Source organism: Callithrix jacchus, chromosome 5 (genome assembly GCF_049354715.1).
Source record: "Callithrix jacchus isolate 240 chromosome 5, calJac240_pri, whole genome shotgun sequence".
Taxonomy (NCBI): domain Eukaryota; kingdom Metazoa; phylum Chordata; class Mammalia; order Primates; family Cebidae; genus Callithrix; species Callithrix jacchus.
Window position 1 is genome coordinate 133,801,895 of NC_133506.1, and position 21,667 is coordinate 133,823,561.

The window sequence follows — 21,667 nt, forward strand, 5'->3', positions numbered from 1 at the left end:
CAACTCAAAATTCACTGCCTGAGAAATACTGGTTACAACTTTCTGACTGGACACTGTGTCGGGTGACACAGCCTGGACTGACTGTACACATGAATACATATTATAGTACTAGTATTAGTGTTCACACAAAACTGATGCTTTTCTAACATTCTCGCATTTTGACTTCTCTCCCCTGCTCCAGACTGTGTGTCCATGAGGGCAGGGGCCACATTTGCCATGAGGCAGCACCCAGAATTCTCAGGGCCTGAGTCATTTGAATATAGGAAAGTGTTTAGCAATTTGAGAGAGTTTGAGAGTTGGATACTTTTAAGAGAGAGGCTACAGTTATAAATTAGATTGTATGATATGCTGAATCAATTAACATTGTGGAAAGAAGTTTGAGTAATTTTGGTTTTGATAATTAGCTCAAACTAGACCATATCAATTAGAAATTCCCTTGTTCTGCAATATTACACACCACTCAACTAGCAGCATTAGTAAAGTAGTGCCCCAGTTGTTTAGCATTATATTTGACTTAATTTTCTCAATAACAGAAATGCTTTCAATTTTGATTCGTTTTAAACATTTTTAAGGAACTTTTTAGAATACGTATCACACTCATCTATTATACCCCTCTACCTTCTCCTGGAGAATATTAATGAGTCACTAATCCATTTTTAATAGATAAGTCTTCATTAGAACATTAATTGTACCTAAAAAATTTTTGCATCTGGCTATAACCATTGAACTTGAACTATGAAGTTTGTTTTCTTGTTTTGTTTTGTTTTTGAGACAACAGTCTCACTGTTGCCAGACTGGAGTGAGAAAAGGCACAGTCTTGGCTCACTGCAACCTTTTCCTTGATTGTCTCAGAGAGTCTTGGGTTGCTGTCATATTCAACTTTTTCTTATTTTTGTCTCCTGTGATGAAAAAGAAAAGTTGTATATTCTCATTGAAAATAATTTGAGATTATCTAAAGAGAAATTAGGGTTCACTTGAAATCCCTCTGTCCTGAGATATTTACCCATTAACAGTTTGTTCACCATCCTTGAATGCATCTCTCTATGAATTCATATACATAAATATATATTGATAGGGACTCTCTACTGTTCCCCACAGTTAGCACTCCCAGATCCCAGTCCCTTTCAGGAGCTGCACCAAGCAATTTGGAAACCTCTGAAGGAGCCTATTCATAAACAAACTAGTCCTTTGTAAATTCTGCTGAATATTGTCTTTGCATTGGTGATCAAAGAAAGAGACTGCTGAACACAATTACCTGTTAGCCTTAGTGAGACCCTAGATGCTCCCATACTGGGGGAAAAGGGAATCAGATAGAATCCTATTGCTGTTAACTTGTGCATGTAGCTCTCTCTGGAGTAACTAGGGTCCAAGTGTCACTTCATACTGGCATGGGTTTTGTGACTGTAATGAGTAATCAGTTTTATTTTTGTCACTGCCATTAATTTAGGCACTGGTAATAGTAGCAATAGTAGCTTTATTTGTGATGTAATGACCTTGTGAGCCTAGGTTTTCAGTATTGTTTTCATGGATTGAGTGAGGAGTGTGTATTTTTTTTTTAAATGATTATGATAATTCTCATAAATGTGAAAACTTAATTCATTGGCTTTTAGCGAGATATTTTTAAGTTCATAAAGTAGATATTTTCATACAAGAAGCTCAAAGTTAGTCTTACTGTGTATGAAAAGAGTATCTTAATGACGCAGTATGGCTCATGCTCTATGTCATTAATGAATTATGATTTTTAAGTCACATACATTTAAATTTGTACTTTTTCTGAGAAAGAGAGGGTCTCACACTGTCACCCAGGCTGAAGTGTAGTGGCACAAACACAGCTCACTGCAGCCACCACCTCCGAGGCTCAAGTGATCCCCCCGCCTCAGCCTCCCAAGTAGCTGAGACTACAGGTGCATGCCACAGTGCCTGGCTAAGTTTTTGTTTTTGTTTTTTTTGTTTTTGTTTTTTTTTTAAGAGAGACAGCGTCTTGCTGTGTTGCCCAGGTTGGTCTCACACTCAGGCAGTCCACTGACTTTGGCCTTCCAAAGTGCTGGTATTACAGACGTGAGCCACCAGTTCAGCCTAAATTCATATATTTAATTAGTATCCTAATCTGTTTGTAAAGAGTTTAATTTCAGTTTTGTAATGAGGTATTAAACTTGACCATGCATTCAGTTTGTAATTGGTGAACAGAACCTCTAGGTGCTTTCGTCTATAATGTAAGTCAGTTGAAGCCATGGTCTTCCAGTCGTTTTCGGTTGAGTGATGAGGGTTTTAGGGTCACAAAGTATTGGCAGTGTGCTTAGGCTCATTTGAAACATACAAAGTTTTCTATCATCAAAAATGAAAAGTAGTGAGAATTGAGTTTTATAGCATGTCTTCCCAATTTTATAGTCACAAATAGAAATATATGTTTTTCATATTTATTTTTCTACAACCACATAATGGGGCTGGAGACGTGGGTATTCTGCATCTGTTATCAGTAGAATCATTAATTTTAGGAAAGAACTTAAGGTGTTTTCAAATAAGGCTGAAAAAATTTACTCTATGAGGAATCTTCAGGGGATGGCATCTTGTAGGTTTTGAAATATGTCTTTCCGTAGCTATGTTGCTTTATGTTTAAAGTGTTTATTTACTGTTGAATACCAAGGGAGAAATGTAAATATTAATTTTTTTCCATGGAAACAAAAGAATGTATTAAGATGAGACATTTTTTAAATTTGTAAATTCAGAAGGGTGAAAATGTATTGCCAGAACCTCCAAGTAGGTATGTGAACGTTTAAGTTGTTGATCAAATGTGCAAGAAAGGAAGTGAGCCTAGCAATCGGAAGTGGTGTGCTGTGCTCCAGGGGCATCTCCCAAGGGCACTTCTCCTAGTCTCAGATGAAGTGAATGTTCACATCTCTGTTTCACATGACTTTTCACTAAAACTTAAACAGAAAGGCAGTTTCTGTGTTTAGACAGTTAGTTTGTAACTCTAAAGGATGCTGACAATCTGCTTTCTAAGAAATAATTTGTTGATTCAGCTCAGTTTCTTTTCTGTGTTTTTTAAAAACAGCTTTACTGAGTTATTGTTGACATTATATTTTAAGAGAACAATTAGACAAGTGTTGGCATGTATTCACCTATGAAACCATCACCACAATCAAGATGACATCCATCATCCCTGAAAGTGTTCTTGTGACCTTTTCTGATCCATCTCTTCTGTCCCCACCCTGCCCCCATCTGTCTCTAGGCAAACACTGATCTGCTTTTTGCCACCCTAGAACATTGTGTCGAGGGACTAATACACTGTGCACTTCCACTTCTTTCACTCCGTGTATTGCTTTTGGAATTCCCCCAAGCTCTAATGTGTATCAGTAGTTCATTCCCTTTTGTTGCTGAGCAGTGATCCATTGTGTAGGTAGGTGTATCACAGTTCTTTCTCCTGTTCATGGACATTTGCGTTTTTCTAGTTTTGAGCTATTAAGTAAAGCTTCTTTGAACATTTATGTACAAGTCTTTATATGGCTATATGCTTTCACTTATCTTGGATAAATGCATAATATTAAAATGGCTATATCATATGATAGGTGTATGTTTCATTTTCCAAGAAATTGCACAGCTCTTTCCCAACGTGTTTATACTATTTTGTAGTTCTACATCCTCACCAATGCATGGTGAGGTCATCTTCATAATTTTAGCTATTCTAATAGGCATGTAGTGGTATCTCATTACAGTGTTAATTTGCAGTAACCTAATGACTAATGATGTTGCACCTTATTTTCATGTGCTTATTTGTCATTTGCATATCTCCCTTAGTAAAGTATCTTTTCAAGTCTTTTGCCCATTTTTCATTGTTATTTATTTTCTTTTTCCAGATTGGTTTCTGATACTAAATTGGCGTCTAGAGTTGGGCAGAAAGACTCATCACTACAGCTTAGTGGTATACATGCCTCAATCATTTCCCTTCCGTGTGTGTAAATACTTGTAAATAGTAATATCAGTAAATGTGCCCTTGCAAATAGAATCCCATTTTATCTAGCTTTTTGCTATAACTAAAGATTATATTAATAAATGAACTAAATATTAATCACAAGTCACATTTTGCTATCTAGAAATGGCTAATTTATTAATTAACTTAACAAACAGTTAATAAATACCTGTTAGATGGCAGAGATCAGTTCCCTGTTCTTAAAGAAGGTAAACCACAGATACTGGGGTCTGCTTGAGATGAGAGGGTGAGAGGAGGGAGAGAGGCAGAAAAGATCACTGTTGGGCACTGGATGATGAAATAGTCTGTACATCAGACCCCCATGACATGAGTTTACCTGTGTAACAAACCTTCATATGTACCCCGAACCTAAAATAACTTTTTTTAAAAGTTCCCTGTTCTCAAGAGATATTTTAGTAGGAAGATCCAGGCAGATAAGCAAATATATGTTTATGCAAATGAATGCAATAAACTGTTCTGGACATTGTAGTTTCTTTATCTCAGCCGGGTCAGTAGGGCAGCATATGCACTTCATGGCCAGTGGCTGGGCGAGAGCCAGTGCCTCCAGGTGTGAGCAGTCGGGCTGTAAGGAAAGTACAGAAATAAATTTTACAATGTTGGCAGCAGAGGAGCTGCTGAGTGAGGTGGTGGCTGCTGCAGTGAGGACCCAGCAGGTGGTCAGTGAAGTTGGTTGTGATTTATTTATCTCACACCTTCTACCTGAGAGGATTTAGGTTTCGTCATCTTTTCATCAAATATTTATATCTCTAAGAAAAGATAACCTGTTTTTAAAAGAACATGAGAGAATTGGGAAAGGAAAATACTGGTACTAATGAGGTTAGTGTGTACTGGAGCTGGCCACTCCCACTTGTGCCCTAAGTTTGCTATGAAAGCAAGGACAAGGAGGGGTTGTCTTATCCCAGTCATCTTCAAACCATCAAGTCATTAAAACCGAGCACTCTTACCAAGCTATTCTACCCAAAAGAGTTGAAATTTTTTTTCAACTCTTGAGAGAGGTGGAGGATGCAAAGCCAGCTCATAGAGTCCTCGAATACCTTCTTAAGGACTTTAAATGATCTTCTAGACCAGAGGGGGAGCCATTGGAGTGTTTTAGTGGGAGAGTGACATCATGAGATGTGTGCTTTAGAAAGATCACAGAACATGCAGAATTGAAGATGAATTAAACAGGCGGAGAGAGGGCTTGGAGGCATCAGGTGCAGTTAGACCAGTGCATAGTCAGACTCCACTGACTAAGTGGTGGGTAGCTAAGGAAGGGTAGTGATGACTGATAGAATGGGCAGAACTTAGAAACTGACTGGGCTAATTATTTGATCCAGCAGATATTTATTGAGCACCTATTACTTGCTTGGTACTGTGCTGACAGCTGTGGGAAGAAAATGATAAAATAGAGATAACTTCCCCACTCTAATGGAGCTGAGTCTTCTGAGGAATGGACATAAATCTCAACCAGTTGATACATGTGTCCTTTACTAACTGGGATGGTGACTGTATGACAACATAAACAAAGGAGCCTGAACTTGTCAGAAATTGTGGAAGGCATCCCTGGGTAATACTGAATTGAATCTGAAGGGTGGACAGAACCCAAATAGGCCAGGGAGCACTCCTACATAGAGAGGGAACAGCATTTGTAAAGACGCTGTGGCTGGATGGAGTATGGCATTTTCCACAAAGTAAACAAACAGGAAGCTGTGAAATAGCAGGGTGTGAGGTAAGGCCAAAGCGAGAGATGGGGATTGGTCCACTATGCAAGGCATTGAAGAGGAGTTGTACTCTTGCCTAAGACAATAAGAAGGCTTTTCCAAATCAGTTTGAAATATGGCCAGTGTTTGTCCTCCTGCACCAGCCTTGTCTTACTAAATGTTAGAGTGATTTAACTTTGGCTCCCTCTTCTGGCAGGTTGTGGGATTCTGCACTTTCAGAGGGAAAATATCCTAGGATTACTGCTATTTCACAATTTATCAGTCCTGGGAGAACACGTTTGAGACATAATTCCACTTAAATCTTCTGTGTTTCATGAGATTTAGGATTTGCCATTTGTTCTGAGAGCTTACTCAGTACAGGATGATTTAGCATGAAAAGAGATGTGGTCAGGAGGAGTTAAGGGAAACTGACAAGCTCTCTACCCAGCGGACTCGCTTTGCCCGTCATGTTTTGTCCACTGTGTTGTCTTACTTAGGGATTGTTATGATCGATGTTACATATGAGAAGGTTATAGAAGAGCCTGTATGCATTAATGACGTCTTCATGACTCAGTTTTAACATACGCTGTTACCAACATTTTCTAACTTGATCTTGTAAATAAGCCTATTGTTTAAAAAGAACTTATATATACTTCCATATATGATAAATAGTACATTTTCTTACAGCCAGAGTATCCAAGGGCCAGAACAAAGTACCTTTTAATGAAATAATTCTTACTGTTAGTAGTCATTATTAAAATAATTTTACTTTCTTTTAACATTTATGTTACCTAGTCTGTGATGTATTGAGAGTGGCATTTAATTTAATACCTTTTAGAGAGGTAACTAATATGTTAGAATAGAAAATACCTCTGAACGGCGTTTCTCATTAGCAACAGACACTAAGTTAATGTAGTTTGTAGTTAATGAGTCTGTGCTCATTTTGAGTTGGGCTCCACATGTTGCCACGGTGATAGATCAACCAGAAGCATCCACTGAACAAACAGAAGGCACTGCTTTGTGTCCCTCTGGGACTGCTTGATGAGCAGAGCAAATGGGCCCTCTGCGCTCAGAGCTGTCTTGTGCTTGCATCTCATGGTTCTAAGGCAACTTCTTGCCATGATGTTTGCCACTGGATAGGCTGCAGAAGAAATGGTAATAACAAAAATATTCCTTGGAATCTCTGGTTGTGCTGGCACGAGAGTGGTTCAATTACATAGTCACATTTGCAAACAAGCTTATATTTGAGTAAATTTAAACCTAAAATGTGAAGAAACTCTGAATCTTTGAATATATATTCTGAAATGACTAGAATTACTGCTTGATTTTTTTTACTATTTTTTTCATTGTGTGATGTCCGTGCATAAGAGAAGTTCTATGCTTTATCATACAAAAGCTTGTTTCTTAAGTTCTGAGATGACATCAGTCATAGGACATATCATTGATTCAATAACGTCCTGTTGACAGAGGTGGAGCATACGTGAAGAAACCATGTTATGTTTATATACCAATTTTAAGGTGCATCCATATTTCAGAATGCTGTGTAAAAATGTGTGGGTTAAAATGTCCCTCCAGTTAGCATTTGCCTATAAAATGTTAGTTTTCAAATACACTGCTCTCATCCATTTCACACCTACTTATCATTATACTTTAGGCTAATGGTGGCAGCCCACAGGATTCTAATTGAGGGTCCTTTTAACAGTAAATGCCATTATAAGGAAACAGTGGTATACCTAGCTCATACTATACTGTGATGTTATCTAAGTAGGTGGAAGATTTAAATGTACTACTTGGGCTGGGCATAGTGGCTCATGCCTGTAATCCCAGGACTTTGGGAGACTGAGGTGGGCAGATCACCTGAAGTCAGGAGTTCCAGACCAGCCTGGCCAACATGGCAAAATCCATCTCTACTAAAAATGCAAAAATTAGCTGGGCACAGTGGCGGGTGCCTGTAATCCCAGCTACTCGGGAGGCCAAGGCAGGAGAATCACTTGAACCCAGGAAGTGGAGGTTGCAGCGAGCCGAGATTGTGCCATTGCACACCAGCCTGGGCAACAGAGCAAGACTCCATCTCAATAAATAGATAAAACTTCTTACTTAAAAAAAAGTCTATGCTCTTAACCAGATTTTGGTTGAAGAATATAGAAACTACTCTAGCTATTATAAGCAGAAATGGATTTAAAATATGGGCACTGGGTGCGTATAAAATCACTGAAAGAGCTGTAGGGGAGTAAACTCCGGGCTGGGCCTTCAAAAATGATTCCCCAAAGAGTTCCCTGAAGAGTTGCTACCTCCAGGAAGAATTGGGAGGCCCCATTGACTCTCTTGATTCCAGAACACAGTGCCACTGCCGCAGACCAGGGGTCAGGGAAGCGGCACTAACACTGTCATAGCCACAAAGGAGCGATTGGGAATGTGGCTTCTGCACAGAAACTTCCACCGTCTCACAGGCCCCCACAGCCAGTACCCACCAGGTCACATGCACCTGCATGTAATGGGGGAGCGGATCCCTAGCCTCAGCTGTCCTTGCCGGGAGGCTGCATCAACTGTGTGCCAGGCTTGTCAGTCCTGTATCAGGTGTGCCTGTGGTGGTGGGTGGGAGAGACCACTTTGACTCCTTGCTTTGTAAACATTTTAAGAATAATGGGGTGGCTGTTTATTAACCTTCATCTAGCACCTAACACTTTCCAAACTGTTGGAGGTATGAGAATGAAAATAAGTGGGGAGGTTTAGAACCAGACTAAGATCTAATCGTCCATTCCTGAGTACAGCTGTCATCTCTTCTAAATTAGTGCAGTCTCTGCCTTCCTCCTTCCCTTCTTTAGGTTATTCTCTATGGTTCCTTCTTTAACATGATAATTTAACAAAGACACTTCTGTGGCTTCCATTGCTTCTGAGAGGAGGAGGATTATTACAGTATAAACACTTACTGTGTACTAAGTGCAGTCACTATTCTAAACTGTTCTTCACATCGATTAACATTCAGTCATCAAGGAACTCAGTAAGGGATTCTTAGGGCTCTTTCTCCCCTACTTGCCTGCACAAAATGGATGGCACAACTGAGGGATGGAGAAGCTAAGTAACTTACCCAGGATCCCCAGCAAGGAAGTGGCAGAGCTGAGGTTTCAACCCCAAGTCCGTACCCTTAGCCACTGCATTACCTCTCAGGAGAGGTGTATGGAATTGATAAACCCTTAATTCTTAATGGCGATGATCTCTGCCCGGGGGGAAGGTGGAATATACAGTCAGGGAGGGAAAGATAGGTGAGGCTTTGGTGGAATGGGGACATTTTATTTCTTAAGCTGGAGATTGGCTCCATGGAAATTTGTTGATTATTTGGTCTTTATGCCTTTTTAAAAATGTCTTATATTTCTAAATTAATGTTTAAAGAAAAGACTTTCTTGGTAGTATGACTTGGGTGATGGAATAAGATAGAAACACCTCAGCATGCTGACACCCCATGCTCCCCTGCTCTGTTCATTCCTGGGTGAGGACTATAAGGTGGATCCATAGGGAGCGTCTTTTCCCAAGTTGTGTTCCTGCTCAGGTGGCAGAGCTGAACAAGAACCGCAGAGCTGAATGAGGGACGGCACTGCTGCCGTGTTGTCTCCTCCCAACCGCTTGGCTCTAGAGCCTGCCCAGGGGCTCAGAGACCTTGACAGGTTTAAGTGCCTATTGAGTTCAGACAACTGATGACTGCACAGCCATTCAGCTCACCATGGGTTAACAATTGTAGCAGCCTGTCCCTAGAGTTTCTGAAACTGGAGGCTTCAGGCTTCTAGTGTGGCGGCCAGGTGGGAACACTGAGGTGTATCCATCCGCGGAACCATCCAGTGTTCTCCCAGCTACAGGTTAAGTGATACCATCCAAAATCCTTCCAGGGTCTCTGCCTCCCTCTCTAGCCTCCTGTGAAACAACCCTGCTAAGCTTCAGCCCCTAAAGGTAAGAAGCTCTTTCATTTCGGGAACTTCCATGCACTGTCTAGGCTGGTGGGAGTGAGTTTGTAGACATGAGGTACATACACACTCACACACGCAGACATACTTTACCTCAATAACCCTGACACAGTTTTCCAGGCTCAGCTTCATTGTCACTTTCTCAAAGGAGATTTCTGAATCCCTAAATTAGGTCCTCTTGTCCTACTGTTCCTTTTATCATGTGTACAACAATGTGTAATTTATATTTGTCGAATCATTTTAAAGATAATATCTCTTTTTCTATATGATGAACTATAAGGACAGGAACCATATCTTTTTCTGTTACTCAGTATTCACAGTGCCTGGCACAGAATAGGAACCCATTAAATATTTTCTAAATAAGGGGAGGATTGGTGAGGATACTGAAATGTGTTGGGGGGGTGGAGCAAATGATAGGCAGATTGCATGGGAAAACAAGGAGTTTGAGCCCTTATTGACCCTGCTTTCCTTTTTTGCAGCACTTAACACCTGACGAACCATGTATCTTATTTACACATCATGTTTATTGTTGACCTTTTTTCTCTGCTGAGATGTGAGCTCCACAGGGCCAGGAATCTCTTTTTCTTTGATGCAGCCCCAGCCTAGAAGAGGCTGAGCTATAGAAAACCTCTATATTTGTTGAATGCATGAGTACCTTCTGTCTCTATAAACTGCAAATCCAGGCCTTAAATTAAGAGAAGCTGGATGGCATCAAAATTCCAGAGTGCAGGAAAAATTTGAAGCAATTACAAGAGGGGAGTTTTGGCAGTCCATGTCAGGTTAGTAAGAGGAATTCTTGGTGGCAGTGGGTGCTTATGCTAGCATTAGTAGGTCACAGAGCACATTGCTGTTTCTGAGACTGCGTGTGGCAGTGTCAGGCGGTCTGGAAATGACTGCAGGTTGGGATGATACGGAAGTATGGATAGGAAGGAAGGTTGGGGGCCTCCGCCATTACAGATCGCAATGTTAAAGTGACTGAGCATGATGAGACAAGCCAACTAAAATGGCTAGGAGAGAAGCAGAGAAAAATGGGTTGCAGCCAGGACTTGAAAAGGCGCAGAGCCTAGCAAGGGTAGACCGGATGCTAAGGAGGCTGGGTCAGCAAGCCAGGTTCCTTCTCCCCTGGTCTCCTGGAGATGACAGTGTAGAAAAGTCAGAAAAGGAGCTTCTTCAAGATAAAGTTCTCCAAAATCTAAAGGTACAGCAGTCTGAACTTCGTATCCATACTGTAGCCTGTGGTTTTAGGGAAAGCAAAATGTGGGAATCTATCTATTTGGCCCTGTTATGATAAAACTACCTGAAAATTTTAGCTGAAAGCAGAAAATTATTTCTTGGAAAGAAAATTGTTTTAAAAGACTGTTGCTTTCTTATGTAAAGAGTTATCATCTACCTTTTCACCAGCAGATGTCACCCTCAAAAAACAGGCAGAAGCTTACTGGACACAGAGTAACCAAAATTCCCAGCTTGCTGAAAGTTTTTTTTTAATTAAATATGTAGTTATTAAACGGTTGCTATCTTAATTTTTTTAAACAAATGATTTGTTGAAAATCATAAAGAAGCTCAGGTTCCCATTCCCTTCCTGTATTCCCTTGCTGCCTGAAAACACTGATGTATAGAAGGATAGGTTCCCACATGAGCCCTTGTCTTCAAGGTGTGGCCCTAGAGTCCGGTCTTTTTGAAGAAGGGGACTGTCAAGATTGCTTTGATACCCTGGTTTTTTGGACAGTAATAGATTCATAAATGAGGATCTGAAAAGAGCATATAGCTAGGCAAAAATTGCCCATTTAATTTATCTGTGTTATAAGAATAAATCCACATTTGATATCCTCCACTTACCATTTGAAATTGTTAGGTGGCTTCTTGATTCAAAGATCCAGAAAGTACTGGCTTAAGTCACAGAAGGTTTATCACTACATAACATAAAAGAGACCCAGAGGTACAGCTCAACTGGGTCAGAATTCCCCATTCCTTCTGTCTGTTGCTTTGCCAAATGAGGCTTCTTTTGCCTTTTCTTAGGGTCCAGGATGACATGTAGACTACCAGCCATAGCATCAGTGTTGCAAGGTGGAAGTATCACTGTGAGAATAAGCATGTGGGTAAACTGTGTGTGCCATGTTTGCATTATATTCCAGGGCCCTTGGTCTTTATATTAATGAGTAAATGCTTAGTGGCATTGTTTTCTATTTTTGAAATAATGTGCTAGTACTTTAGTGTAGAGTGAATAGTTGTGAGGGAAAATCTCCCACCTGAAAAAGCTGCTTTTGAATTTCATAGTAAAAGAACCAATACTCCTAGCTTCCCAAGAAGCCCTTGTTGAGTCTAGAATAAAACTTTTGAGCCAGGTGCAGTGGCTCACACCTGTAATCCCAGCACTGTGGGAGGCTGAGGTGGGTAGATTGCTTGAGTCCAGGTTCTTACCAGGAGTTCGAGACCAGCCTGGGAAACATGTCAGAACCCCATCTCTAAAGATACAAAAAATTCACTGGGCATGGTGTTGCACATCTGTCATCCCAGCCACTTGCGAGGCTGAGGCGGGAGGATCACCTGAGCCCAGGAAGCCAAGGCTGCAGTGGGCTGTTGATCTTGCCACTGCACTCCAGCTTGGGCAACAGAAGTGAGACCCTGTCTCAACAAACAAAAAAGCCTGGCGGGGCACTGTGGCTCACGCCTGTAATCCTAGCTCTTTGGAAGACCAAGGTGGGTGTATCACCTGAGGTCAGGAGTTCGAGACCAGCCTGGCCAATGTGGTGAAACCCCATCCCTACTAAAAATATAAAAATTAGCCAGGTGTGGTGGCAGGCACCTGTAATCCAGCTGCTTGGGAGGCTGAGGCAGGAGAATCACTTGAACCCAGGAGACAGAGGTTGCAGTAAGCTGCGATTGCACTATGACACTTTAGCCTCAGCGAAGAGAGCAAAAAAAACTCCATCTCAAAAAAAAAAGCAAAAACAAACAAAAACACTTTTGAGGCAGATACATTAAAGTATGTGAAAAAATAATTGCTGTTATGCTAATTGTCATTTTTGAATACATCGAGTGGTTTTAAGTTGGCCGTACAAATGTATATATACTGTGCTCTCAGTTTTATTTGAAAAGTTGCTATTGTGAAAGAGACGGCAAGTTTTCTTCTCTGTCCTGGGTTGTGTTTTTGTGCTTTATTAAGAGCAGTTTTAAGTTAGCAAAACAATTGAGCTGCATTTGTTCCCCTGTATTCCCTCTCCTCCCCACCCCTAGTTTCCCATATTTTAATGGTACATTTGATACAACTGATGCTCCAGTATTGATACCTTTGTTTTTTTTTCTAAGATAGAGTCTCACTGTGTTTCCCAGGCTGAAGTGCTGTGGTGAGATCTCAGCTCACTGCAACCTCCACCTCCCAGGTTCAAGTGATTCTCCTGCCTTAGCCTCCTGAGTAGCTAGGATTACAGGTGTGCACCATGACGCCCAGCTAATTTTTGTATTTTTAGTCTGTTGATTAGGCTGGTCTCAAACTCCTGACCTCAGGTGATCCACCTGCCTTGCCCTCCAAAAGTGATGGGATTACAGGCATGAGCCACTGCACCCGGGCGAAACATTATGATGAACTAAATTCCACAGTTTACATTAGGGTTCACTCTTTGTTTTGTACACTCTGTGGGTTTTGACATGCACAATACTGTGTATCCATCATGGCAGTTTCTCTGCCCTGTGCTCCACATAGTCATCCGCCACTCCCCTGGCAACCACTGATCTTTTCACCAAAACTGTAGTTTTGCCTTTTCCAAAATGTCACATAGTTGAAATCATACAGTGTCTACATACTGTCGATTTTTCTACATACCATAGATTATCTACGTACTGTCCTTTTCTGATTGGCTTCTTTCACTTAGCAATATGCATTTACAGTTCCTCTGTCTTCATGACTTGATAACTCATTTTTAAAAATCACTTAATGTACAATTGAATGCATCAGTTTATCCATTCACATACCAAAGGACATCTTGGTTGCTTCCAGTTTTTGACAGTTATGAATAAAGCTGCTATAAACATTTGTGTGCACATTTTTGTATGAACGTAAGTTTTCAGCTCATTTAGGTAAATGCCTAGTAGATTTTCCGTTGTTAAAATTAGCTGAAGGTCACTATGAAGAAAATACATTTTTATAGGCCCCTATGTACTTAAGAATCAACTTATAACAAATAGGTTCTTCATCCTTCCTTTGTTTGTTCCATAATTGCTGTTTGTTCCATGTAAAGATAAAGAACTTTAAAATCTAAAATAATTACAAAAAAGATTTCATGTCTATATCAAGGCCAGGGAACTAGGAACAGAGACAGGCTGGACATAGGTAAGAGGAAATCCGTGAACTCTGAAATGCTAGCCATCACAAAATTAAAACTGTGTGTCATATTCTCTGGGCTTCCCTTAAAGCATAGGCTTTCAGAATTAGAAGGAGCCTTAGAGTGTCAGCTAGCCTAAACCTTTCATTTCCAAATGAGAAAACTGAGGTTAAGGGATATGAAAATTACTTGATTGAGATCATATATATTCTTAGTGGAAGTGAATCCAAGGTTTTTGTATTTTATCCAAGGCATTTTTTAATTTCATCAACTAATGTCTTTATGTTGCTGTTTCTGCATTTTGTTAAACTTTATATGTTTGAGAAAAACAGTCACTTGTTCAGCATTTGTTGAGCACTCACTGTTGTCAGGCACTATGATGCCATTATTTACAGCCTAGGGAAGACAGTCATTTTTAAAGGAAATATACACAATGCTGAGTACTGTGCTAAATACCAGGTACTATGGATGTTTAGTCAGAAGCACCTATACCGGCTTAGGCGACAGGAGGTTTGGAGAGGAAGTGACATCTAGTCTGATATTTAAAGAATGACTAGGAATTACTGGGTTTTTTGAATCTGACATAATTGTATTATGCACTGTTTTATATACCACTAAGAAAGAAAGAAAGAAAATTGCCAGTTAAACTGATGTATTCATCATCAGTTATAAGATGCATCCAAAATGTTTGGAAATGTTCCCTAGAATTGATGAAATGCAGTGGTTAGATGTGAAGCAAGCAGCTCACAGGGGAGCTGAGCACAGTGAACCTTGAAGCTAAGTCAGGGGAACTGGGAGTCTTACTGCGCAGAACTGTGTAGACCATGCAGATTGTTTGGATTTTATTCCGAGAGTGTTACGAGGCCTCAAGTTTTAAACCAGGGAGATCTCCATTTCAGAACGATCACACTGGTTGCACTGTAGATGGTGGATTAGAACAGTCTCTTAACAGTACTTAACAGCTAAGAGATAAAGGTGCCCTGGTTCTGATGGTAACAGTTGCAATGAAAATAAATGGGTGAGATTGAGGGATATTTGAGGGTAGAGGGCATTTCGGGGCTATTAATAGAAATTACTTAATAGAAATGACAAGATTTGGTAATTGATTAGGTGTAGGAGAGATTGAAATACTCAGAAGGGTGAGGCGAGAAAGCTGATGAGTATATGGGACATGTTGGTTTTGAAGAGTATCAAGTATAAAAGAGTGGGCAACAAAGCCATAAGAGAAAAGGCAGCCTGCTGTGGAGGAGTAGACAGGCAGGAAGACACAGTGGCCATCGCTGATAAAGACAACTCTAGGGATCAAAAGATAAAGGTTAACATAGCCTTGGATTTTAGCATCAAGGAAGAAATTATGGCCTTGGATAGTCAGTTTCCATGAAGAGGAGGATGATAAAGGGGAGACAGGCAAGCAGGGAAGCAGGAAGAGGCAGTGTAAACAAGCTCTGAAAGATTTGGCAGGAAGAGAGGAGAGAGTGGGAGGGGAATGTGAAGGTTAGGAAAGAGGTGATTGTTGCCATTTGAAGAGATCAAAGATTTGAACATGTTCAAATGATGAGAAAGAGCTAATTACACTAGCCAGACAGTCCCTTTGCCAGTTAGAGGTTGGAAATGCAATTTCTGTCACTCTGCACACAAACACAGCAACCCTCTTTTTTATATTCAGTAATGTCCATCATATTAAAACTACGGCTGGAAAAAAATCAAATATTTGTAAAGCAAGGAATTGATCCAAGACCCAAGCTTGTATTTTGGGCCTTCATATCTACTTTGGAGAAAATTGTGAGTTGAAGACCCAGGACATGCAAAGTCCCTAAAATAGAATCCAGAGGTTTGGAGGGTGCCCCCTTGCATTTCCTCTCTGACACCATTGATTGTAAGGTGTATCGGTACTGCATATGCCATCAAGAAAGGAAAATACACCGCCTGTGCACTGACGTGTCATCCCTTTTAAGACACATCCCAGCATAAGTGATGGGAACATAGGAAGGGATGTGCATCTTCGAGTGGATGGAATTACAGTATCAGCCTTAGAAGGGAGTAACAGGTGCGGAACAAAGAACAGGGTGACACATATCTGTATGACAGATACATAAGTGAAGTTTTTACTTGACAGCTTTTATTTCTTTTGTAGAGTAGTCAAGTTCATTTTCTGGGGATGGGGAGAAGTAGGAACAGGGAGGTAAAGGCATTAGCAGCTCAGGAGTGGAAGATCTTTAAATGAATTGTTGACAGCACTGGAACAAGGCAGGTCCAGGAAGTTGTAGGAGTGACAGGAAGCAGTGAGGGCATTCTGAGGCTAGAGACCATACATTCAGATGGTACCAAATTGAATGGTCACATGATTTTCTTGAGAGATACTTAGCAATGTGAGTCAGAAGTAGGGAGTGTAGACAGTGGGTTCATCCTAAACTGAAGACGTGCCAGGCAGAGAGTGAGGCAAAGACCTGGAGGATACTGGCAGTGTACACAGTGTAGTGTTCACCTAGATGGCCAAGTCTGTGTTGAGAGAAAAATAGTGCAGGTAGACTGGGGCCAGTAATGTAAAGGAAAACGGTACCATATCATGAACCACCCCCCAGTGTTGACTTAAAATATTTTTGTAATATTTCTTCTCCATAAAAGGTATGCACAGAACTTGGTATAAACTCATTTTGTACATAGCTTTTACTCAACTATCAAACCAGTGATGTTTACAAATTGAGTAGAAAATCAAAAGTTTTTTAAATAACAAGATTAATGTCCTGGATAATGGTGTTTTGTGTACAAGATGAGGTGAGATTGGCTATTGAGGCATAGATTCTTTTGCACTTTACGTGTCGGCGTGCATTACTACTCAAATTTGCATTCAGCATGCTTATTAGTAAACCCTTTTATTAGGTTATCACCCAACTCTTCTGCTCCTTTTTAAAATTTAAATGCCTATGAAATCTTTGTTTATGCTACTTACTCTAATGTGATTTTGGACCTTCACTTAATGCAAATTCATTATTCGCATAGTAGGCCCAACTGCTTGTTTCCCAGTAAATCTGTGGCAGAGTATGGCAGAGCTACAGATGCCAAACCACACTGAAATTCAGTAGTACAGTAATATCTTGCGTGACAGCAGAGATACATTCTGAGAAATGCATCCGTAGGCTGTTTTGTCATTATGTGATCATAGAGTGTGTGTACACAAAGGATGGTATAGGTTGCTGCTCACCTACGCCATGTGACAGAACCTAGGCTCCTAGGCTGCAAACCTCTATGGTATGTACTGAATACTCTAGGTAGTTGCAACACAATGGTAAGTATTTATGTTATCTAAACATAGAAAACGGACAGTAAAAATATAAAGAATTATTTTTTTTTGAGATGGAGTCTTGCTGTGTCACCCAGCTGGAGTGCAGCGGCGCGATCTCGGTTCACTGCAACCTCCACTGCCTGGGTTCAAGCAATTCCCTTGCCTCAGCCTCCCAAGTAGCTGCCACTACAGGCGCGCGCCACCATGCCCAGCTAATTTTTTTTTTGTATTTTTAGTATAGACGGGGTTTCACAATGTTGTCCAGAATAGTCTTGATCTCCTGACCTCAGCCTCCCAAAGTGCTGGGATTACAGGCGTGAGCTACCGCACCCAGCCAGTATAAAGAAGGTTACCTTTTTAAAAGGTAACCTGTGTAGGGCACTTAACTATAAATGGCGATTGCAGACTGAAGCTGCTCTGAGGAGTCAGTGAGTGGTAAGTGAAGGTGAAGGCTGAGGACATTACCACGTACTTCAGGCACACTAAACTTACATTTTAAAACTTTTTTTCAGTAATAAGCTTAGCTTTCTATAACTTTTTATTTTATGAACTTTTAAATTTTTTAAAGATTTTTCACTCTTATGATAACACTTAAAAGACACATTGTACAGCTGAACAAAAATATTTTCATTTCTTTATATCTTTATTCTGTAAGCTCTTTTGAAAACTGAGACACAAACACACACATGAGCTGAGGCCTGCATGGGGCCAGGATCATAGTATCACTGTCTTCACCTCCACATCCTGTCCCACTGGAAGATAACATGCCCGGAGCTTTCATCTCCCGTGATAAGAATGACTTCTGGATAGCTCCTGTAGGACCTGCCTTAGGCTATTTTACAGTTAACTGTTTTGTTAAGTGCAAGCAGTACACTCTAATAACAAAAATCATAGAAAATACATAAACCAGTAACATAGTTAATTATTGTGAAGCTTTATGTCCTACCATATATAATGTATGTGCTAGACTTTTTTTTTTTTTTGAGACAGTCTTGCTCTATTGCCCAGGCTGGAGTGCAGTGGCTGAATCTTGGCTCCCTGCAACCTCCACCTCCCAGGTTCAAGTGATTCTCCTGCCTCCGCCTCCTCAATAGCTGGGATTACAGGCACTTGCCACCACACCTGGCTAATTTTTTTATTTTTTATTTTTATATTTTTAGTAGAGATGGGGTTTCACCATTTTAGCCAGGCTGGTCTCAAACTCCTGACCTCAGGTGATCTGCCCACCTTGGCCTCCCTAAACTTTTTATATGACTGGCAGCACAGTAGGTTTGTTACCACGAGCATCACCACACATTAGTAATGTGTTGTACTACAACATTATAACAGCCGTGTCACTAGACAATAGGAATTTTTCAATTCCATTATAATCTTACGGGACCACTGTCCTATATAAAGTCAGTTGTTGATTAAAATGTCATTATTTAGCTTTAGTTATTCATATAACCCAGAATGTACCAATATATATTTTATATATTATCAGAGTTAAACAAAAATACATGTAAATTAATGGACAGCTGAAGACTCCTTCATTTTTAAAAATACTGAACAAGGGCAGTGGTTCTCATAGGGAGGTGCCAGGCCCAGCAGCATCAGCATTGTCTCAGTAACTGTCAGAAATGCAAATTCCAGCCAGGCATGGTGGCTCAGCCTGTAATCCCAGCACTTTGGGAAGCTGAGGCAGATGGATCACTTGAGGTCAGGAGTTCAAAACCACCCTGGCCAACATGGTGAAACCCCATCTCTACTAAAAATACAAAAATTAGCCAGGCTGTGGTAGCCTTTGCCTATAATCTCAGCTACTCTGGAGGCTGAGGCAGGAGAATCACTTGAACCTGGGAGGCAGAGGTTGCAGTGAACCGAGATGGCACCACACTGTAGTGTGATGCCTTGTCAAAAGAGAGAGAGAGAGAGAGAAAGTAATGCAAATTCCCAGTTTCTCCTTGCTCTTTGATACTGAATCAGAAAGTCTGGAGGTGGACCCCAGGTGTCTGGGCTCTGATAGCCCTCTAGGTGATTGTAATGCAAACCAAGTATGAGAACTGCTGCCCCAGTCTTACTGTATCACCTTGATTTTACAGATGAGGAAAACAAGGCCCAAGAATAACCGGCTGAAACTCTCAAGATCAGTTAGTGTGTAGCAAAACTAGATCTCAAACTTGGAAGTCTAGACTATGCTCCAGTTCTGTTTCCAGAGCACTACATTGTCATTTTTTTCCTCAGGCTTTGGTTATGGTTTCCTTGGTTTGGGTTGGGTTTTAAGAGGGTCTAACTAAAGTTTTGGGTTCTTTTGCCTTTTGTTCATTTTAGTGCCAGAACCTACTAAGACCTGTTCAAGCCAGCCCCAACCTGCCGGTACCAGTACCAGTACTTCCACCAGCACTATCTCCAACAGCAACAATGGCAAACGTGCATCTGCCAGTGGCCAGCAGCCAGCTGCATCCCGTTACCTGCCTCGAGAGGTGCCTCCACGCTTCCGCCAGCAAGAACAGAAGCAGCTATTAAAGAGAGGTCAGCCATTGCCTACGGGGACTCTAACCAGTGTGAGCCCAACCCAGGGTGCTGGGCCTGCAGGGGTAAGCCCACCTCCCCTATCTGGAGCCGGAACACAGCATCATCCCAGTAAGCTCCAACCAGGTAAAATCCACATAGGATGAGACATTCTTTTGATCTGAAAACTGTTTGCTATTTTTAGCTTTGCTGCTGAGCAATAGAGATAGACATATTTTGGTCCGTACTCACTACATACACAGAGACAGACAGATTCATTTCATTTCAATTGAGTTTTAAAAGTTAATTGTCTTTTTCCCTCTGTTTATTTACATTATTTCTCAGATGACATGAGCTACTTCAGCTCAGTTTATTTTTCATCAGGAATGAAAAGTCTGTATGTTGGTCCATATGAACACATCAAGACAGATACTTTAGAATCCAGCAGTGAAAACTTTTCAGTAAAACCCTTTTCTCTCAATTTCCTAGACTGTCTTATGAGTGCACACAAGCATTTTTTGCAGGGAGGTGACAGATCCTTCCGCAAGATGTTTCTGTGACTGAGTCACACACACTGAGCCAAGCCTCTCTGGTTGGTATCTCCACATCCAAGCCCCTGCTTCTTGTTGCTGCCTTGCCTGCAGTTAGCTGTTAGCTTTCTCTTGTCTCCTAAGAAAAATCACCACTGTTTATTTGCCTTCCAGCTGTCAAAATGTAGATGTCTCTCATCTCATTTCCTGTCAGCTTTTCTAGTCTCCTTGACTTTATGGATTCTACTTTTGAAAAATTCATGTACTGCAGTTTTAAGGAATTTTGGAAGAGAACGCAGAATTTGTAGTCAACTACCCTTCTCTGTTAGATTCTTAAATTTTTCTGTTTCATGTAACAGCTAATAATTGGTGCTGTTTCTAGAATGGAAACTATCTGCTCATAGTTGTGAAATTCAGGTCTGTAATTAGATATGCAAGGAGGCGTCTTAGATTGGAATTTAAAAGGAACGTGTCACAAATCATATTCTTGTTTTCTTTCATGTGCTGCTTTTTACTACGGAGAATAATTCTAACATGACCTGAAAGCATTTATAGCAGTGTTTTTCAAAACTGTGACTTTGTTGTATGGTCAGAACTAATATTTTTAGACAACTTTACCGGGTCTCTTCAAATAGTCTTGACTTTCATCTGCTTACCACTTGGTAGAGGGGCTGTAGGTCAATGATTGTCACCAAAAAGCAAGGCAGAAAAGATAAACTATATTCACTGACCAAGAATATAGTGTCTTCTATTTAGTTGCCAGCAGTTTATAATAAAACATGCTACTTCCCCAAAATGGTCCTTGCGAAAATCTTAATAAAGACAAGCATTCTATAGTTAGACCTATGTAGCTTGGTGTTTTAATTTAAAGAGCTTATTTTGAAAAACTGAGTAAGAAATGTAACAACTCTGCCTTTTCTGGTTGTATCTGGTTGTGATGTGATTGGTTGACAGTATTGCATTAGTTGTGAAATTCTCATCAAATGCTGCTGGTGTAGGATGTTACTGGTATCTTCTTAGATAAGTACAAAATAAGCAATTAAGTCAATAAAATCTTGGTATGATAATATTCCTTCATGAAATATTTGTCTTTGTAAATATGATCATGTTGGACAAGAAAATATTCCTAGTTCATAGTCCTTATGAAATAGATATTGTAGGCCAGGCACAGTAGCTCATGTCTGTAATCCCAGCACTCTGTGAGGCCAAAGCAAGTGGATCACCTGAGATTGGGAGTCTGAGACCAGCCTGACCAACATAGAGAAACCCCATATTTACTAAAAATACAAAGTTAGCTGGGCATGGTGGCACATGCCTATAATCCCACCTATTTGGGAGGCTGAGGCAGGAGAATCGCTTGAACCTGGGAGGCAGAGATTGCAGTGAGCCGAGATCGTGCCATTATACCTCTAAAGTCTCTGA

At 40.6% G+C, this 21,667-nt stretch overlaps 1 protein-coding gene across 17 annotated transcripts in view; it reads left to right on the forward strand.

Annotated features, from left to right (window-relative positions):
• TNRC6C (trinucleotide repeat containing adaptor 6C) overlaps positions 1–21,667 on the forward strand; it is a 147,731-nt gene that overhangs the window by 53,937 nt on the left and 72,127 nt on the right. For 14 of the 17 annotated variants that reach the window (XM_054256537.2, XM_035301894.3, XM_054256544.2 and 11 more), the window contains one exon: positions 19,536–19,862. In XM_054256537.2, the coding sequence (XP_054112512.1) occupies positions 19,536–19,862 (327 nt within the window). The remainder of the gene's footprint in view (positions 1–19,535; positions 19,863–21,667) is intronic. The other 3 variants (XM_035301893.3, XM_078374745.1, XM_078374748.1) reach the window with 1 other exon arrangement.